Source organism: Podarcis melisellensis (genome assembly GCF_964234715.1).
Source record: "Podarcis melisellensis genome assembly, chromosome: 9".
Lineage (NCBI taxonomy): Eukaryota > Metazoa > Chordata > Lepidosauria > Squamata > Lacertidae > Podarcis > Podarcis melisellensis.
In genome coordinates, this window is record NC_138541.1 from 36,165,702 (window position 1) to 36,182,120 (window position 16,419).

At 44.9% G+C, this 16,419-nt stretch overlaps 1 protein-coding gene across 2 annotated transcripts in view; it reads right to left on the reverse strand.

The window, feature by feature from the left end:
- The window catches only part of FREM3 (FRAS1 related extracellular matrix 3), a 79,184-nt gene extending 63,154 nt beyond the window's left edge, over nt 1-16,030 (reverse strand). For both annotated transcript variants that reach the window (XM_081925871.1, XM_081925872.1), the window contains exons 1-2: nt 10,707-16,030; nt 9,143-9,232 (exon numbers count right to left, since the gene is read on the reverse strand). In XM_081925871.1, coding sequence (XP_081781997.1) covers nt 9,143-9,232; nt 10,707-15,909 — 5,293 coding nt within the window. In that variant the 5' untranslated portion in view covers nt 15,910-16,030. The remainder of the gene's footprint in view (nt 1-9,142; nt 9,233-10,706) is intronic.
- Nucleotides 16,031-16,419: the final 389 nt, after the last annotated feature.

Sequence of the window (16,419 nt, forward strand, 5' to 3'; positions counted from 1 at the left end):
GAGGATAACAATTAGGAAAGCAGACTGCTATAAATTGAGGTTGAGATTCCTACTGACACACACCAACTCAGCAGCATATTGAAATCAATGAGACTGACACATGCAATTAAGTCTTGTTAATTTCAATATGTGTCTGAGTAGGTATGTGAAGGACTAAAAAATAATTATTATTTGTCACATTTAAAAATTAGGCAATAAATTAGATGTATGCAAGAAAAGGTGTACTGGGAGAGTACTTTTCAAGTCCACTACAGTCAACCTACTTGCGATACTGAAATGGTGACTTTATTAACAGTATTCTCTCAGTTTTTAAAAAGCTGCTGTAATTGGACAAGGCAGAAAACTCCTCTCTCTAAAACAAAACAAAGACATTTTCACATTTATCTCCAAAAGAAAGGACACTACTTCAAAGGGATGCTTGCAACCAAGTATCTGCTTAAGGAACATTTTCAAAAATATATTCAGTGCTAACAACTTACATAGCAAAGCCCCTCTCAATCAGGGATGAAAGATGAAGATGCAGAAAGGAGAAAAGACTGTTTGTCCTGCTTGCGGTCTATTGATTAACTCAGGCACTCTGAGAAAGGAGCTTAGTGACTGATCCCAACTAGCTAAGAAATCAAAGATTTAACACCATTCACTCTGTACAATGGAAAAACTGTAAGGGGGAGAGGGTGTTTTTCTAACTCCAATATTTAAATAGCACTAATTGAAAAGCTAATGTTCAGCCAATTCTTTTCTTAAAAAGCATTAGTTGTACTCATTAGCATGTTATGTTCAGTCATTAAATGTCCTATATTTAAATGTAATTTTCATTAAGGATTTTTATGTATTTAACTGTGTGAGTATATCATTCTTTTTTCCTGTATAAGAGATCCGAACTAAGGCACCAATGCCCACAGCCTCAGAAGCATCTTTTGTAAACCACTTTGAGCAGTTGGTTTTTTTAAAAAAAAACTATCAAGTGGCATATAAATTTTATGAAATAATAAATAAATGCAGCAGAGAAAATGCAGTTACGTAACTGTAGCACATATGAAAATGCTTTGTGAAATTGTAAATGTGCTGTTGCAGACAAATGTCTTCTACGTAAAATGCCAAAATATGGGAATACTTTAAGCATTTGAGGGAAAGTCTTCTTATTGCAATATTTCAAACACAGGCTGAATTGGGACCCAATGCTAAATTTATGCCAGCAGGTACGTCAGGTTTGGTCCTTCCTGGATAGGGATAGCTTGGTTACAGTGGCCCACGCACTGATACCCTCATGATAGGATTACTGCAATGTGTTCTGTATGGGGGCTGCCCTTACATTTGGTCCTGAAGCTGTAGCCAGTGCAGAATGTGGCAGCATGGGTCGTGGCCAGGATTGCTAGCATGCCAAATTTATGGTGTTACATCAAGTGTATGAAGCCCTATACAACTCTGAACAATATCTGAGACATCATCGTACCCAATTTATACCTGTCCGTTCATTGCTATCATGTATGGGGGCACATCTTTTGGTTCTGCATGTGCCAGAGGTTCATTCCAAGGCTACTGCCCTGTGGAACACACTACCCACGGAAGTTATCATATAAGCTCCAGGACTGTACACATTTTCCTGGATTCTTCACATCCGATCCTTTAAATGTGGGACAAATTACACCAGTGTTTACATCCGTTTATAATGATGTTGCAGCAGCTTCATTTAAAAAAAAAAATGGTGCAGGGGTGATTCTGAGTATTTTTTGCTGGTAAGCAAAACATTATAATTTTGAAATCTGAAATTAATGTTTTAAAAATTCCTCTTTTTGGCATGCTTTTTTGTGACTTGGGGTGAGCGTATGTTGCATAGTTTTGAAGCCAGAGTTTTAAAATTTCATTTTTGTCAATGCATAGCAGTCACAGCGATTCCAGCTAGGTCAACCATTCTCAGGTGTGTGAATAGGAAAGCAAGCATATTCTATGGGAAAGTAGGCTTTTGGCTACTTTTTTGGCCCTTTTATTTCCAGGGAGTAAACTGAAAGGGTGCAATTCCCTCATGTCTGCTCCCACTGAGTGATCCCTCCTCCCAGCAGACAATCCAGAGTGATGTATTCCCAAGCTTTGGTCATGGAGATGGAGTGACATAACAGCCTCCATTTAACAGTGAAAGTGGCTCTTTTCTATGTGGCAAGAAAAATATTCTACTTGACAACTGAGAGTATGGATATTATTTTGAAAAGTCAGGCATAGGCATTATGCTTGTTATCTAGTATTCCTTGCAAAGTATTATATTTCTTAAACACGGCTGGAGGTATATAATGAAGGGGGATTATACTTTTTTTGTTTATACTGTTGTGCCAGCCTCCAGGATTTCTTCCCTTATAAGGCAGAGTTTCTACAGTCTGATCCTACATTGGAAACTATTTTCATTGTTTAAAATACATTTATTTCAACACACTTCACAGCTTTTTAAAGCAAGTAAAACAGAGAGATATATCAAAATGCTTAACTGCATAGATCCTTTTTCCGAGACAAGAAGATCACCACAGGTGGTTTTCCTTCCCCTAATATGTATGCTGAACAGCAGCATAAAAACCTAATTTCTACAAAACCCTGTTAATTGACAGAGGTAATACAGCAATAGCAAGTCTAATCTGTACACAAGGGGGAAAAAACACCTTACTATTAGATTTTAGTGCAGTCTTTTCAATTTATGCTAGTGCTTTGGATGGCAAACATCAATATAACCATAAAGCAATTTTTAAAACACAGACTATATATTGAATATTATTTATATCCTGCTTTCACTCTGAAAGAAGATCAGAAGCATACACTATAAACAATTTTAAAAAGCAACAGATAAAAAACCAGAAGTGAGTTAGACATAATATCCAGCCTCTCTGACTGCAATATTTTAAACTGCAATAAATAGAGAATGTAATATTTTAAGATACTCCCATTGGATAACTGTGTTTGCTGATCAGCAGCTTTCTCAATCAATTTTAGTGTATGATGAATATTCTGCCACCCTGGTCCAGGGAACCTTAAGTAAAACAGAAAGTTGCAGGTAGCACATACTTGGTGACATTGACTGTGCCTCAGAAGTTTGTGCACAGCTTATACCGTATTTTTCGCCCCATAGGGCGCACCGGCCCATAGGGTGCACCTAGGTTTTTTTTTTGGGGGGGGAATAAAGAAGAAGAAAAAATTTTCCCCCAGGCACAGGGCTGGGGCGGGGGAAGCCCGAGCTTCCCCCGACCCCAGCCCTCAGAACAGGCTGCTCTCCGCAAGCCGTTGGAGGGCTCCCGCGGCTTGTGCAGAGCTACCCGAAGCCTGGGCGCGACTGCTCAGTGTGCCCAGGCTTCGGGGTGCAGGCAGCTCTCCGCAAGCTGTGGGAGCCCGGCGGGTGGGAGCCCGGCTCTCCGCAAGTCGTGGGAGCCAAGGCTTGCAGATAGCTTCCTGAAGCCTGGAGAGGGAGAGGGGTCGGTGAAGCTCTCCAGGCTTCAGCAAAAGCCTGCATTCACCCCATAGGATGCACACAAACTTCCCCTTCATTTTTGGAGGGGAAAAGGTGCGTCCTATAGGGCGAAAAATACGGTAAATGGGATATGCATAGAGATCAGCTGGGGTTTTTTGTGCTCCTAGTATTATATATAAAAACAATTTTCTGTATATGATGTGCATCCCCTGTGTACAAGTTGATATAGTTGATATATTAAGTAAAGGTAAAGGGACCCCTGACCATTAGGTCCAGTCATGGCCGACTCTGGGGTTGCGGCGCTCATCTCGCTTTATTGGCCGAGGGAGCCGGCGTACAGCTTCCGGGTCATGCGGCCAGCATGACTAAGCCGCTTCTGGTGAACCAGAGCAGCGCACAGAAACGCTGTTTACGTTCCCACCAGAGTGGTACCTATTTATCTACTTGCACTCCTGCTAGGTTGCTAGGTTGGCAGGAGCAGGGACCGAGCAACAGGAGCTCACTCCGTCGCAGAGATTCAAACTGCTGACCTTCTGATTGGCAAGTCCTAGGCTCTGTGGTTTAACCCACAGTGCCACCCGCATCCCAGTTGATATAGTAGCTAATACTTTATTTGATACTGCTTTGGGGTTTGTAAATGTGAATATACATACTTCTAACCAGAACTGCATACTATTATCCAACTGTTAATGGTGACATTACTGCATACTTTGAGCAACAAGAAACCATAGCTAAGGCCAGGCTTCCTTAACCTCGGCCCTCCAGATGTTTTGAGACTACAATTCCCAACATCCCTGACCACTGGTCCTGCTAGCTAGGGATCATGGGAGTTGTAGGCCAAAAACATCTGGAGGGCTGAGGTTGAAGAAGCCTGGCTAAAGCTATAGTCCTTGGTTTGGAGTATTCCATGTACACCAAGTGGCCTAACTTCCCAGGGAAATCAATTTGATATGTATTTTTTTTACATTAGTTACTACAGTTATATTCCATGATGTGCCTATCTATCCACTCGCAAAACACACACAACAACTGGTTGCAAGAGTACGTACAACATATTCTCTTGCATAGTAAAGATAGCATTAGCTTAGCTAAATTCAGAACTACATTCCTTGTGTTAACCAAGTAACAGTGCAATCCAATACATGCCATATTCAGAAGCAAGTCTCAATAGGGCTTACTCTGAGGCAAATGAGTATAGGACTGAAGCCTAAATACTTGTGTTTGTCAGTTGCATGCAGTTACAGAAGGACTGAATATGTTTTTTCTTTCAGTCCATTTTGTTCCAATTGGCTCAGGTTCAATGTTTTTCCACTGGTAGAGACAAAGAGCAGACAAGGGTCATTTGCACTGTCACAGCTTTGTCTATTGCTTACTATATTGGCTTCATTCAAAAAAAGAAGATCCTTTGAGCTGTAAGACTGCCAAGGATGCAAATGTACCCAGCAGAGGTATGGCTCAGAGAATTATTACTCAAACAAGAGAACTCTTATTCCTTGAAATCCAATACAAGAAAATCTCAATGAAGCAATATCTCAAAGTAATATAATCTGGACAGGATTTCCCCTCCTACTCCCATTTTATGCATTTGTCTATTTCAGGTATCCCCAAATTCGGCCCTCCAGATGTTTTGGGACTACAATTTCCATTATCCCTGACCATTGGTCCTGTTAGCTAGAGATGATGGGAGTTGTAGTCCCAAAACATGTGGAGGGCCGAGTTTGGGGATGGCTGGTCTATTTTAATAGATTTGTTTTCCACAACTTCAACAGCTCCCATTATATTAACAAATTGAATGAGCAAATAACATTCCTGCATCCCGTTATTAGTCAGGATATAAAGAGAAATATGTTGTTCAGGGTGGGGAAACCAAATGCGCTATTCTTAAATTACAGGTGTTTGCCTTCTAAAACAACAGAAAAAACAGCATAAAGATAGAAGAGAGTACATCTACGCCAACACTTGCCACAAAGAGCATTCATCTGCATATTAATTACCATACACTCTTAGTGCCCAGAATTCACCCAGAGTAATTCCAGAGTTCAGAACTGTCACTAGTACAGTCCTACTTGAGACTGTAGCTCTATCCACCTGGTCATTCACTCACACAAGTACAGACCACATGGAGAGGTTAGTGGTCAGTGAAAAGCAAATTTAGCCACATGCCCAGGTTTAGATGCTAAGCCCAACCTTATCTTCTCTCAGAAGCAAAAAATGGATTGAGGAGGAACAAAGGGGTTGCAAGCTCTGTGGAAGCCCGTATGTTTGCACAGACACAGTAAGCCATAGTTTGAGTCATGTAAACAAGGCAAATCTTTAACACTTACGCACTACATAAACACTAAAAATTATTATTCATTATAAATTTTTAAGTTACTGGATTAAAGCATCTCTGCCTTACTCATCCCACATCTGCACCATTATAACACCTGCTACACAAGCCATTACTAACAAGCTGCTGTCTATGAGTGGGGGAGAAGCCCTCTCCAGTCCAGGAGATAACCATTTATGATAGAAGACAAATACAGACAACTGAATCTAGCATGAAGCAGCTCTGAAGTGACAACCCAGACCAGTAAAAAATCTAAAGGTTTATTTAAAACAAGGCAAACTTCTCAGTTACACAAACTTTTAGCTGAGAATATAAAACCAAGAAGTTAATGTCTACATTCTAATTACCCGTTAATACATACAAAAGAAGCAGGATTAGAAGACATTCTTGGAACCCCCAACTGGATTCAAAACTAACCTTTCGGAGGAGAATGACATACTTATGTTGAGAGGAATAGCTGAACTAATAGGGTCTTTTTGCCAAACTGTAAAAGTCTGGTGGCCAGCCAACTCAATCACACCAAGAACCTAACTAACAGCACCTGGGCTTTGCTGATTAATCAAATCAGCACAAGGTTAATTGCACCTGACCAAAGTAAATCCTTGACAGCTACTGCTTCTAGTCTACCTTCACCAAATGAAATGAAACTTCTCAAACTTCTCTGTTCTGCAATGTTCCTATTCCTGCATTAACCATGAGTCAGAATTATACACCTGTGCAGTGCTGAAATATGGAGTTATTTCTTACATTCTCTGGAGTAGGAAAAGAGTGTGCATAAAGACAACATCTACTAGCCACCCATAAAGGATCACGAACGCTTGCATCTAGCATTGATATGTTCACACTCATGTCACATGCGTTCTTCCAGCTTTCAAAATCGGTGCCACAGATTATCACCTTCTACCGACTTCAGTATCACCTTATCACTTATATTCACAGGCCTCAAACTCATTAAGGGATTTCTGCTAAACACATATGATTTCGTTCCAGACAATCCCAGCTGTTAGCCACTCAAACCTGGTACTTGGAACCCTGGAATACTGTGTCATATGACATCAATCAATGCTAGAGCCAAACAATTTAACTATGTCCCTGGTACACTTTCACTAGGTTCACATATGTATAATTGAGAATATAATCTGATTTAACAACATTTTGCATTTATACCTATCATTTTAAATTACATATCTATTAATACCTCTGGGCTGACTTTCAGACTCATTAGTAAACAGCATACATTTTCTTAATTATCTTCTTCTGAAGGGTTATTCAGTTCTTTACATCTCAGCTACATGTTCAGAAAGCCGCCATGAAACTTGACAGCTAAAGCATACATTTAAGTGTATGGAGCAGGTATCATATTTTGTTCTGTCTCTGTACAACATCCGGCGGAATGCAATCTCCATCCAGATGCATTGTAAATTGTGACACAATAATAACACCTTTGCCTGTGGATGTAAACAGCCATAAAACTAGGGATAAAGAAGGTCAATCTACTTGCACAAGGAACATAAGTGTATTACAACTTGTTAGTTTACTTTTGAGCTTTAGGAATATAATACTAGATGATGTGATAAAGCCAGCTGTCTGTACGCTCCAAAACTATCAAGATCTAGTATAAAAGTTAGCCTGAATAATGGGCATTTTTGAAACATGGAATCTTATTACAAATTTCTTATGAAACAACACAATCCTGTGCATTTTTATGTGGAAATGTCCCTACCAATTTGCAGAAGTGTTTTCACACAACTGCAGCCTAAATTATCAAAGGAACCGTCTGATTTGCAAGAGTAGTAGTTATAGTCTATTATTTTCTTTATCATTTAAATAGCCAGAAATTGTAGATATGTGTCTAGCAGAAGTATTTTTTTGAATGCTAATTTAAGGTTGCAATTTTATAAAATTTTATGGAAGTCTGGGAGCAAAATGAAGGCACAAAAGTAATCACATAGACTGTCTTCATGCTCCATTACTGTTCCAACCAACAGTGAGCTTTGAGTTACTACTAAAGTATATGCTCTAACATGTTCCAGATTTTCCACACTGTTTTTAAATTCCTCCCTTCCCCCTTTTAATTCTTCTTTTCTAGTGTTAAAGGGCATGCATTTAGCAGGTTTCTGTTTGATTTATTCTTTAAGAACATATACCTTGAGAGCACTATATAAATATTTAGCAATCACGCAGCCTAGGACTTCAGAGCATTCTCCCTGCATAGGCAGAACAAAGAATGCAGGGAAATTTATGGCGCAAAGAAATAGGCATTGGTTTATGGCACACACAAAAACAGTTATACCAACCAATAAAAGATTAGGGATAGATGTTTGGATTCTTGTGCAAGGGCTAGTGTTATGCAAATTTACCTGTCACGATGGCAATGATACAGGTTAGATACACCTGGAAAATATTTAAAATTGAGGATGCCAGGGCGTCTGACCACAAGCTTTGTATGCAAAAGGTATCTGGTTCAATTCTTGGCAATTTCATGTAGGGGTGGAATTAATGGGGACATGGTGCCATTCAGTATAGCAGACAATTGAGTGCTAGATGGACCAAATGGTTGCTCTTGGTGCAAGGCAACTTCCAATGTTCCTAAACAGCCCCTGTTTTGAACAACTGATATACACACCATTTTAAAAAATTGTTATTATTATTTTTAATTTGTCACATAAGTCGCATGAAAGTAGCCTGTGCTCCAGGTTTTTAACTATAGGGAAAGTACTTGCAAAAGGAACATAAAATGCACAACATAATTTGCAGTTATCCCTTACCACCCCCCACCTAACCAACTGTACAACCCACATTATGAGAATCATTTGTAGCCGGGCAGGTGAACCTCTGACACTCCAGATGTTGTTCAACTCAAACTCCCACCAACCCAAGCCAGCATGGCCAATGATTGGGGGCGATGAGAGCTGTACCCCAAAAACATCACGTGAAGGTAAGAGACAGAAGTGCAAACAGGGGGATCCTGCCACATATTCCACGTCCCTGACCTGCAGTATCAAGCCGAAGTTAATGGCAATCCCATGCACACTTACTTAGGAGGAAGCACCACTATTCACAGGGGAACTTGCTTATAAATAAACATGCATTGTTTTGGGTTAATAAAAATACACAGAATACATGGTATGCATTCTATGTTAATCATATTCAGAGTAGATCCGTTAAAATTAATGCACATGACTAACACAAGACCATTAATATCAGTAGGTCTATTCTGAGTAAACCTTAACTGGACCCCCTTCTCCTTTTCTGGCAAAACTACACCTAAAACTGTTGTCAAATTCCCAATAGAAAGTGTATAACTGATTCCAATATTCCTGTGTTGATTTTAGAGTATACTTCAGCAAGAATTTTTTTTATCTTACCACTGTCTTCAACGGAGAAGTAGAACATGTCACTAGTTGCATTGTCACCTTCCTTCAAGACATAGCAGATCTTCATGTCATCAATATCAGCTAACAGGATAAGAAAAAAGCCACGTAAGTAACTGAATCACTACAGTGCTGACACCAAAGACTGCTCAGTAGTTTGAACTTATAAAAGGAATATGCCTGCAAACTGCAAATGTTCTTTGAAGACTTTATGTTTTATTTTGGATACAGAATATCCCCCTCTTCAATACAAAATACAACACAAAAAATATATGCAAGCAACAATTCGCAAATCAAACCAAAACAAATTTAAAAACAAAACTGTAAGTGCTGAATACGGGTATTTTTGTTTTTGCTAAAGGCTGAAACATGAAGAGAAACTTAAAAGTTGCTTTTAAAAAGTGATCTTAAAACTCAAGTCCATGACTTAAGCCACTGTCTTGAGCAATTCTGTTTTTCAAAGAGCTGTTTAGATTACAATTCCAGGATTCACTACCTTCCCTGAATGCAATCTACCTGGGATTTTATGATTGTGACTCACATCCACTTAAATTGCATCTTCAGATTGAACACTTGCCCAGGAACCAAAGGACTGTGTAAGGCACCCCCAATGGCATTTCCTTTCCTCTGAACACCAGGCAACCACCACACAAGGAGCCTCGTGTACTCTGGATGTTTAGCACTACAACTCTCATTTGTCCCATCCACAACAGCCTTGCTGGCTGATGCTGATGGGAGCTGTAGTCCAAAGCCTCTAGAGGCACCGGGTTGGGGAAGGCTGATGCACAGAAACAGCCTCTTAAAGTTCCATCCTATGCCACAAGGTTGCTGCTCAAGAAACCTATGCTCTTTGGGCACAGAGCTACCTGGGTGGCTCTTTGGGTGCTGTTATTTTTGCGTGTCCATACCGGTGTATACAGTGCCTATATAGCCAACAGGTTGTATATAGCTACTACACAACTTGTTGGCATCCAGACTTATGTTATCATAGTACTACAGGGAGGGAAGAAGCCACAAATAATATTTAGCACTGTAATTGCTCAAAGCACTTCACAAAGTCAGTAATGCAGACCCTATTACCCCCACCCCTTGCTGGTTGAGGACTGAAGCTAAGGGCAGATTCACGTTGTACGTTTAAGGCAAATTCAACACACATTTAAAGCACATGACTGTTCCCAAAGAATCCTGGGAAGTGGAGTTTACGGGTATACTGGGAATTTTAGGTCTGTGAGGGGGAAACTAGTTGCTGCAACTCTTAAGAAAAGGTCGTGCTTTAAACATGCATTGAATGTACTTTAAATGTATGCTGTGGCTCTGCTCTTTAACAAAATACTTGTCATTTTGCAAATACACCTATATATGCCACTAATCAAATACCATCTATCCCAGAATGGATTAAAATCTGCGTGCCTTTTACAAGGGAAGTGGTTTGTTGACTAGAATCTGTAAATGATGCACGATCTTAAAGCAAGCAATAATCTTAAAAGCTACAGCTATTTACATGAAATTAACATTCCAAAGAAACAAATAAGTAATGAGGAACTAAGTTAGCACTAACCTTGAGTAAAGGCTTTAATACTTCCATTTCCTAGGCCAGTATGAATGAGAAGTCCATGCTTTGGCCCATCTGTGATTTTGTATTTCAGCAATTTGTGTGAGCTGTCTCTGTCTTCTGCCTTCAGGGATTTGCTGGTGATCAAGAAGCCAAGGTGCCCAGTTGGAATATTTCTCAGAGTTGAGGCACCCTTATTCACTACTATCTGTGGCACCCCATTATCCAGGGAATTGATTTGGATCTTCATCGTCTGCGGGTGACGTGTTTCAACGATGGTGTCAGGAAAAACATAGAAGTCTGAGTGGGTCCCATCAGTAACAGTAAAAGAGAAGCTATCGTGAGTTGTTTCTGTGCCATCGTGTCTATAGTTGATCAAGTTCTCATTTAAGTCTTGTTTAGTGAAGCTGGTCACAGGGTAGCTATTGTTGTAAATAATCTGACCATGTACAGGGACTTGGGTAATTATGAAACGGAGTAGATGGTCAGGTGTGTCCCGATCCTCTACATTAAGCTCAAATGGGGTGATCAGTTTGGTTTCTCCTTCCTGAATGTTCAGGTCATGGACAGTTAGAACTGGCTTCTTATTGTCCACATCGGTAATGGAGACTCTGAAAGTGCGGAAGACTGGATTATAGCCATCTGTCACTTCAAACTCAAAGCTATCCATCTTCACCTCATCCTCTGCAGTGTGGATGTAATAAATCTTGTTTCCAGCTAGCTGGAGCTGAGTGAAGGTAGTGACAGGAACACCAGGGCTGTCAGAGTTCTCCAAATGACCTCTGCTTGGGGCACGGGTGATACTGAATTGGAGATGCTCATCAGGGCTGTTAATGTCGCTTGTGCTGAGGAGGTCAGTAGTGAGTGTCACCTTCCCACCTTCTTTCAGAGTCACTCCTTTATTGATCACCTCAGGGAAGACCATATCAATACTACTGATGGTGATGTAGAAATATCTGTCTATCAAAGGATTTATGCCATCAGTGACATCAAACTTAACTAAGTCCCGGACTCCTTGTTGGCCAGTGTGAATATACTGAATACAACCTTGGTCTATGTCATCTTGTGTGAAATTCATGCCCAGTGTAATGTTGCCTAACACCTCTCCTTCTTTGCTCAAGCGCTGCAGAAGGCCATGCCTGGGTACTAAGCGAATAACATATGTAAGCGTCTTGTCCTCTGAATCTATATCAGTTGCCTTGAGGTCCCGATTAGTGATAACTTTGGACTCACCAATCTCCACTTCTAGCCCATCATTGATAGACATCCTAGGTGTCTCATCATCCACTAAGATGACCATAATTAACACTTCCTGCTCCACAGTGTGTAGGCCATCAGTCAGTTGGACTTTGAAAGTGTCCTCTTTAGTCTCTGAGTCATCATGCTCGTACACAATGCTGGATGCCTCCCGGATTTCTTCCAGAGTGAAATTGTGTACAGACACAGTACCAGTGGTTAGCTGGTTAACAATCTGCCCATGCTTAGGAGGAACAGTTATAAAGAACCGCAACTCATCTGGAGGGATATCACCATCAGCACCATTCAGAATGGGAGTGTCAATCACCAAGCTCATCCCTTCCAGCACCACAAACTCACGTACAAACAGTTCAGGCTTCTCATCATTAGTTGGGATAATGACAATGGGAAAGAACTGGTGTGGCGAGAAGTTGATACCATCAGAGCAATGGAAAGTGAATCTGTCCTCCAGTGGTTCAACCCCTTTGTGAATGCTCTGCACATAGTTGATGTGCCCAAGACGAACATCCTTGATGGAAAAAGCACTAATGGGAGTCCCAGCCCTGGATTTTTCAGACCCAAGGGCTGGAGAGATATTCTCCAGGTACCCAGAAGTGGTTTGTATTAGAATGGTACACAGAATGTCATCTCCAGGGGTGTCTACATCTGCCACATCCAGCAGCTGCAAGCTTAAAACATTTTTTCCTCCCTCATAAACAGTGAATGGTTCTTCCCCCACCATAACCTCAGGAGCAATGCTGTCCACTGGCAAAATAGTCACATTAACACGCACTCCTTCCACTGTGCTGCCTCCCACCACCCACTCACTGGAGAGGTCCGAAATAGTAAGATTAAAAGTGTCAGACCGCTTTTTCATACCAATCTCCCCACCAGTGTGAGCATAGACTACTGTCCCACTTATGAGGTCCTGCTGGGTGAATCTCTTAGAGGGCACCCCATCCACTAAAATATCGCCTAGTTTGGGGGGATCCTCCACAATAAATGTTAAGGCCAGTTCATCAGTGTCCTCATCTGTCCCCTGGATAAGAGAAGTAGTAATTTCAGTGGCACTATTTTCCAGCACATCAATAAAGGCACCCAAAAGTCCATTACTACCAGGGAGAGTGATGCTAGGACGCTCATCATCCACGGGCTGAACAGCGATCTTAACAGTGATTGGCACTTGATGGACCCCATCACTCACTTCCAACTGGAAGGAATCACTTGTGTGCTCATCACCGCTATGCTGGTAGGATATGCGACCATTAGCAATGTCATCTAACAGAAATGATTCACCCTGTACCATCAACCCCTCCTCCAGGTAGCGCAGGTGGCCATGCTGAGGTGCCTCAGTTAAGGTGAAGACAATCCTGTCAGTGTCTGTATCCTTATCAGTGGCATCTAGCTGACTGCTGGTGACAAGAAAGCTGCCCCCCTCAGACACAGTGAAGCCAGCGTTGGTGATTTGAGGGGGCTGGTTGTCCACTGGTTGCAGGAATAGCGTGAAGGTGCCTGGCACAGAATTACCTGCCGTGTCTTCTACACTGTAAGTGAACTGCACCACTCTTGGGGTGATCCCAAGTTCCTGGGCTGGTGGCTTATATGCCACCTTGTGGTGATTTATTTGTGCTTGAGTGAAATGTGTAATGGACATTAGAGGGTTGTCAGTCAACACAATTTCTCCAGCCAGTACGGGGTGGTTTTCGTCAGTGTCAGTTGGTGGTGTGAGCAAAATGTATCTCAGCTCCCTGTCATCTGCGTCCAAATCGGTGTATCGCAGGTAGCGCTTTCGGAAATGGGTCACCTGATATTCAAGAACAGTCATCTGCAAGGTGGTTCCTGGATACAATTCTGGGGGCAGGTTGTCTACTGGTTGAACCTTGATGATGAACACCTGCTCATCAGATTGATTTGGGGGGTCATTATCATCCTGGAGATAGAACGTAAACTGGTCCATCACTAGGTTGGTGTTATGAGGCCCTGTGTGTCTGTAGAACAACTTTCCATCCAAGATGTCCTGTTGCAGCCATTCAGTCACCTTCTTCTCATACACACCTTCACTCGCCACAAAGTGCCAGGAGGATGTCCCACTATGATCTCCCACCACATCCTCCTCCTTTTCATAAGAAACTGGAATCTCTGCCTGACGCAGCAGAAGCTCACCAAGACGTTGACGGGTGGATGTATCTGGAGATCCTTCTATCTCCTTAAGTACAAATCGAATGGTCGAGTCTTCAGAGTCTATGTCAGTAGCACTGAGGACAAAGGGAGAGATCTGGACCACCTGGTGCTCACTTAGGACCAAGCCAGTGTTAGCATTGAGGATGGGCGGCTGGTCATCATCTGGGGCAATAGTGATTGGATAAAGAAACTCCACCTGATGTCGTCCATCCCCCATACGGAATACAATGTTATCACTGTAGCTGTGCTCATTGCCATCATGCTGGTAGATCACCTGACCAGCCGCCAACTCTGCTGCAGTAAAAAACTGGCGGCCTGGTGGCACGCCCAAAACCCTGAGTTCACCATGTTTCAGCCCTCTTGTAACCCATACCTTCACCTCATCCAGGTTGTCCTCGTCACTGATTTCAAGATTGTCAGAAAGTGGCCTTGACTGGCCTTCAAAAAGCATCATCTGAGGCCCAGCAACTCGGTTAAAGACAGCCACTGGGGCCAACGTGTTCATAGGCTTCACCACCACCATGAAGGCAAACGGCTCTGAGGAGGCACCCTCAGGGTCCAACACCTCCATCTCCAGCTGGAAGAGCCGCTCGTGGTCAGAGTCCACTGTGGGAGGCTGGTAGGCGATCTTCAGCTCCCTCACTTCTTGCTGGGTGAAGGAAGTGAGGGGCCGGCTGGGGTCATCAGTGCTGATCAAGTAACCCCGCAAGCGGGGGTCGTCGCTCGCTCCCCTGTCGTGCCCACCTGCGCTGGGCCAGGGCGAGGTGAGGTTGAAGAGCAGGAGGTCAGACGGGCTCTCCAAGTCCTCAGCAGCCAACATGTCGGGGGTGATGGCCGTGAGCACAAACTGGTCCACCTCCATCATGAGCAACGCCACAAAGCTGGGCTTGGGCGGGGTGTTCTCGGCGCCTTCCCGGATGCGAACCACTACCTGGAAATACTCCACTTCGCCGGGGCTCTCCACGGCGTCGTCGCCGCCGTCCTGCTGCAGCAGCTCCACCCGCATGGGGATGTAGTCGCGGTTGGGCGACGGCGTGGTGGCCGTGTGCTCGTAGCGGATGCCGTCGTCGAGGAAGCGGCCGCACTCGTTGCTGTAGCCCGCCGGCAGGGGGCGGCCGCGCGAGTCCACGAGGCGCCCGTAGGCGGGCAGGTGGCTGCCGCTGCCCGCGGGGAAAGGCAGCGTGGTGAGGCGGCAGCGGCCAGCGGGCTCCCCGGGCTCGGCGAAGGCCAGCACTTTGGCGTCGAGCGGCGGGCTGAGGCCGCGCAGCTTCTCCACGGTGAGCGGCAGGTTGCGGCTGAGCAGGCGCAGCTGCTGCGAGAGCACCTCGGCCTCCAGCGTGAAGGGCGCGACGAGAGTGCGGCTGGGAGAGTCGTAGCGCAGCTGCAGGCTGAGGCGGTCGCGGCCGGGGCTGCGCGAGCCGTAGTGCGTGTACCTCACCTCGCCGGGGCCGAAGGCGCACGGGAAGCGCTTGGGGGAGAGCGCGCCGGGGCGGTGAGGCGCCGGCGGAGGCCCGCTCTCCAGCACCGTCAGCACGCACTTGTCGCCGGGCTGCACGCGGAGGACCAAGTCCCGGGCCGGGTCCAGCCACACGGAGCGCCCGAAAGGCACGCGCAGACCCCGGTTGGCCACCAGGATGGCGGAGGCGCCGTCGAGCGCGCGCGGGTCTTCCTCGGCCGCCAGCAGGAGAAGCGACGGCTCGACCGGCTCGGGCTGCCGCTGCGCGTATCCGGGCGTCGCCAGGCTGTAGAGCAGGAGCAGCAGCGCCCCGAGCTGCCTCGTCGCTCCGGCCATTGCACCTCCTCGGCGGCGGCTGTTGCTGGGGCCCCTCGCGCCGGAGTTTCGGCGGGCTTTGGGACCCGGCGCCGCGGCGGGCCGGCGGGCTTGTGGCGTGTGAGGCAGGCAAGGTGCACGACCCCCGGCTCCTTCGCGCTGCTGGGAGCGGGGCGCTCTGGGCTCGGCCTCTGCCCGCCGCAGGTACTAAAGGGAAGGCGAAGAGGGGGTGGGAGCTGGCAGCTCCTCGCGCCGCCCAGGAACACCCTCGCCCCCCTCCGCGGCCCACCCAGGAACCAAGGGCTCGCTCGCTTCCCTGCAGCCGAAAGCGGCGAGAGAGTAAGCCAGCCCCCGAAAAGAGGGAGAGGGACTCTTCCCCCCTCCGGCTCCGGTTGCTGCCAGGCTCGCTCCCTGCGCGGGAGGGACGCGCTCGGGGCTCAGCTGGCGACTTTCAACGAGGAGAAGAGCTTTCCTCGCCGGGCACGGAACTCGGTGTGCAGAAATCAGTGGCTCCGGGGCATAACTTTCTCC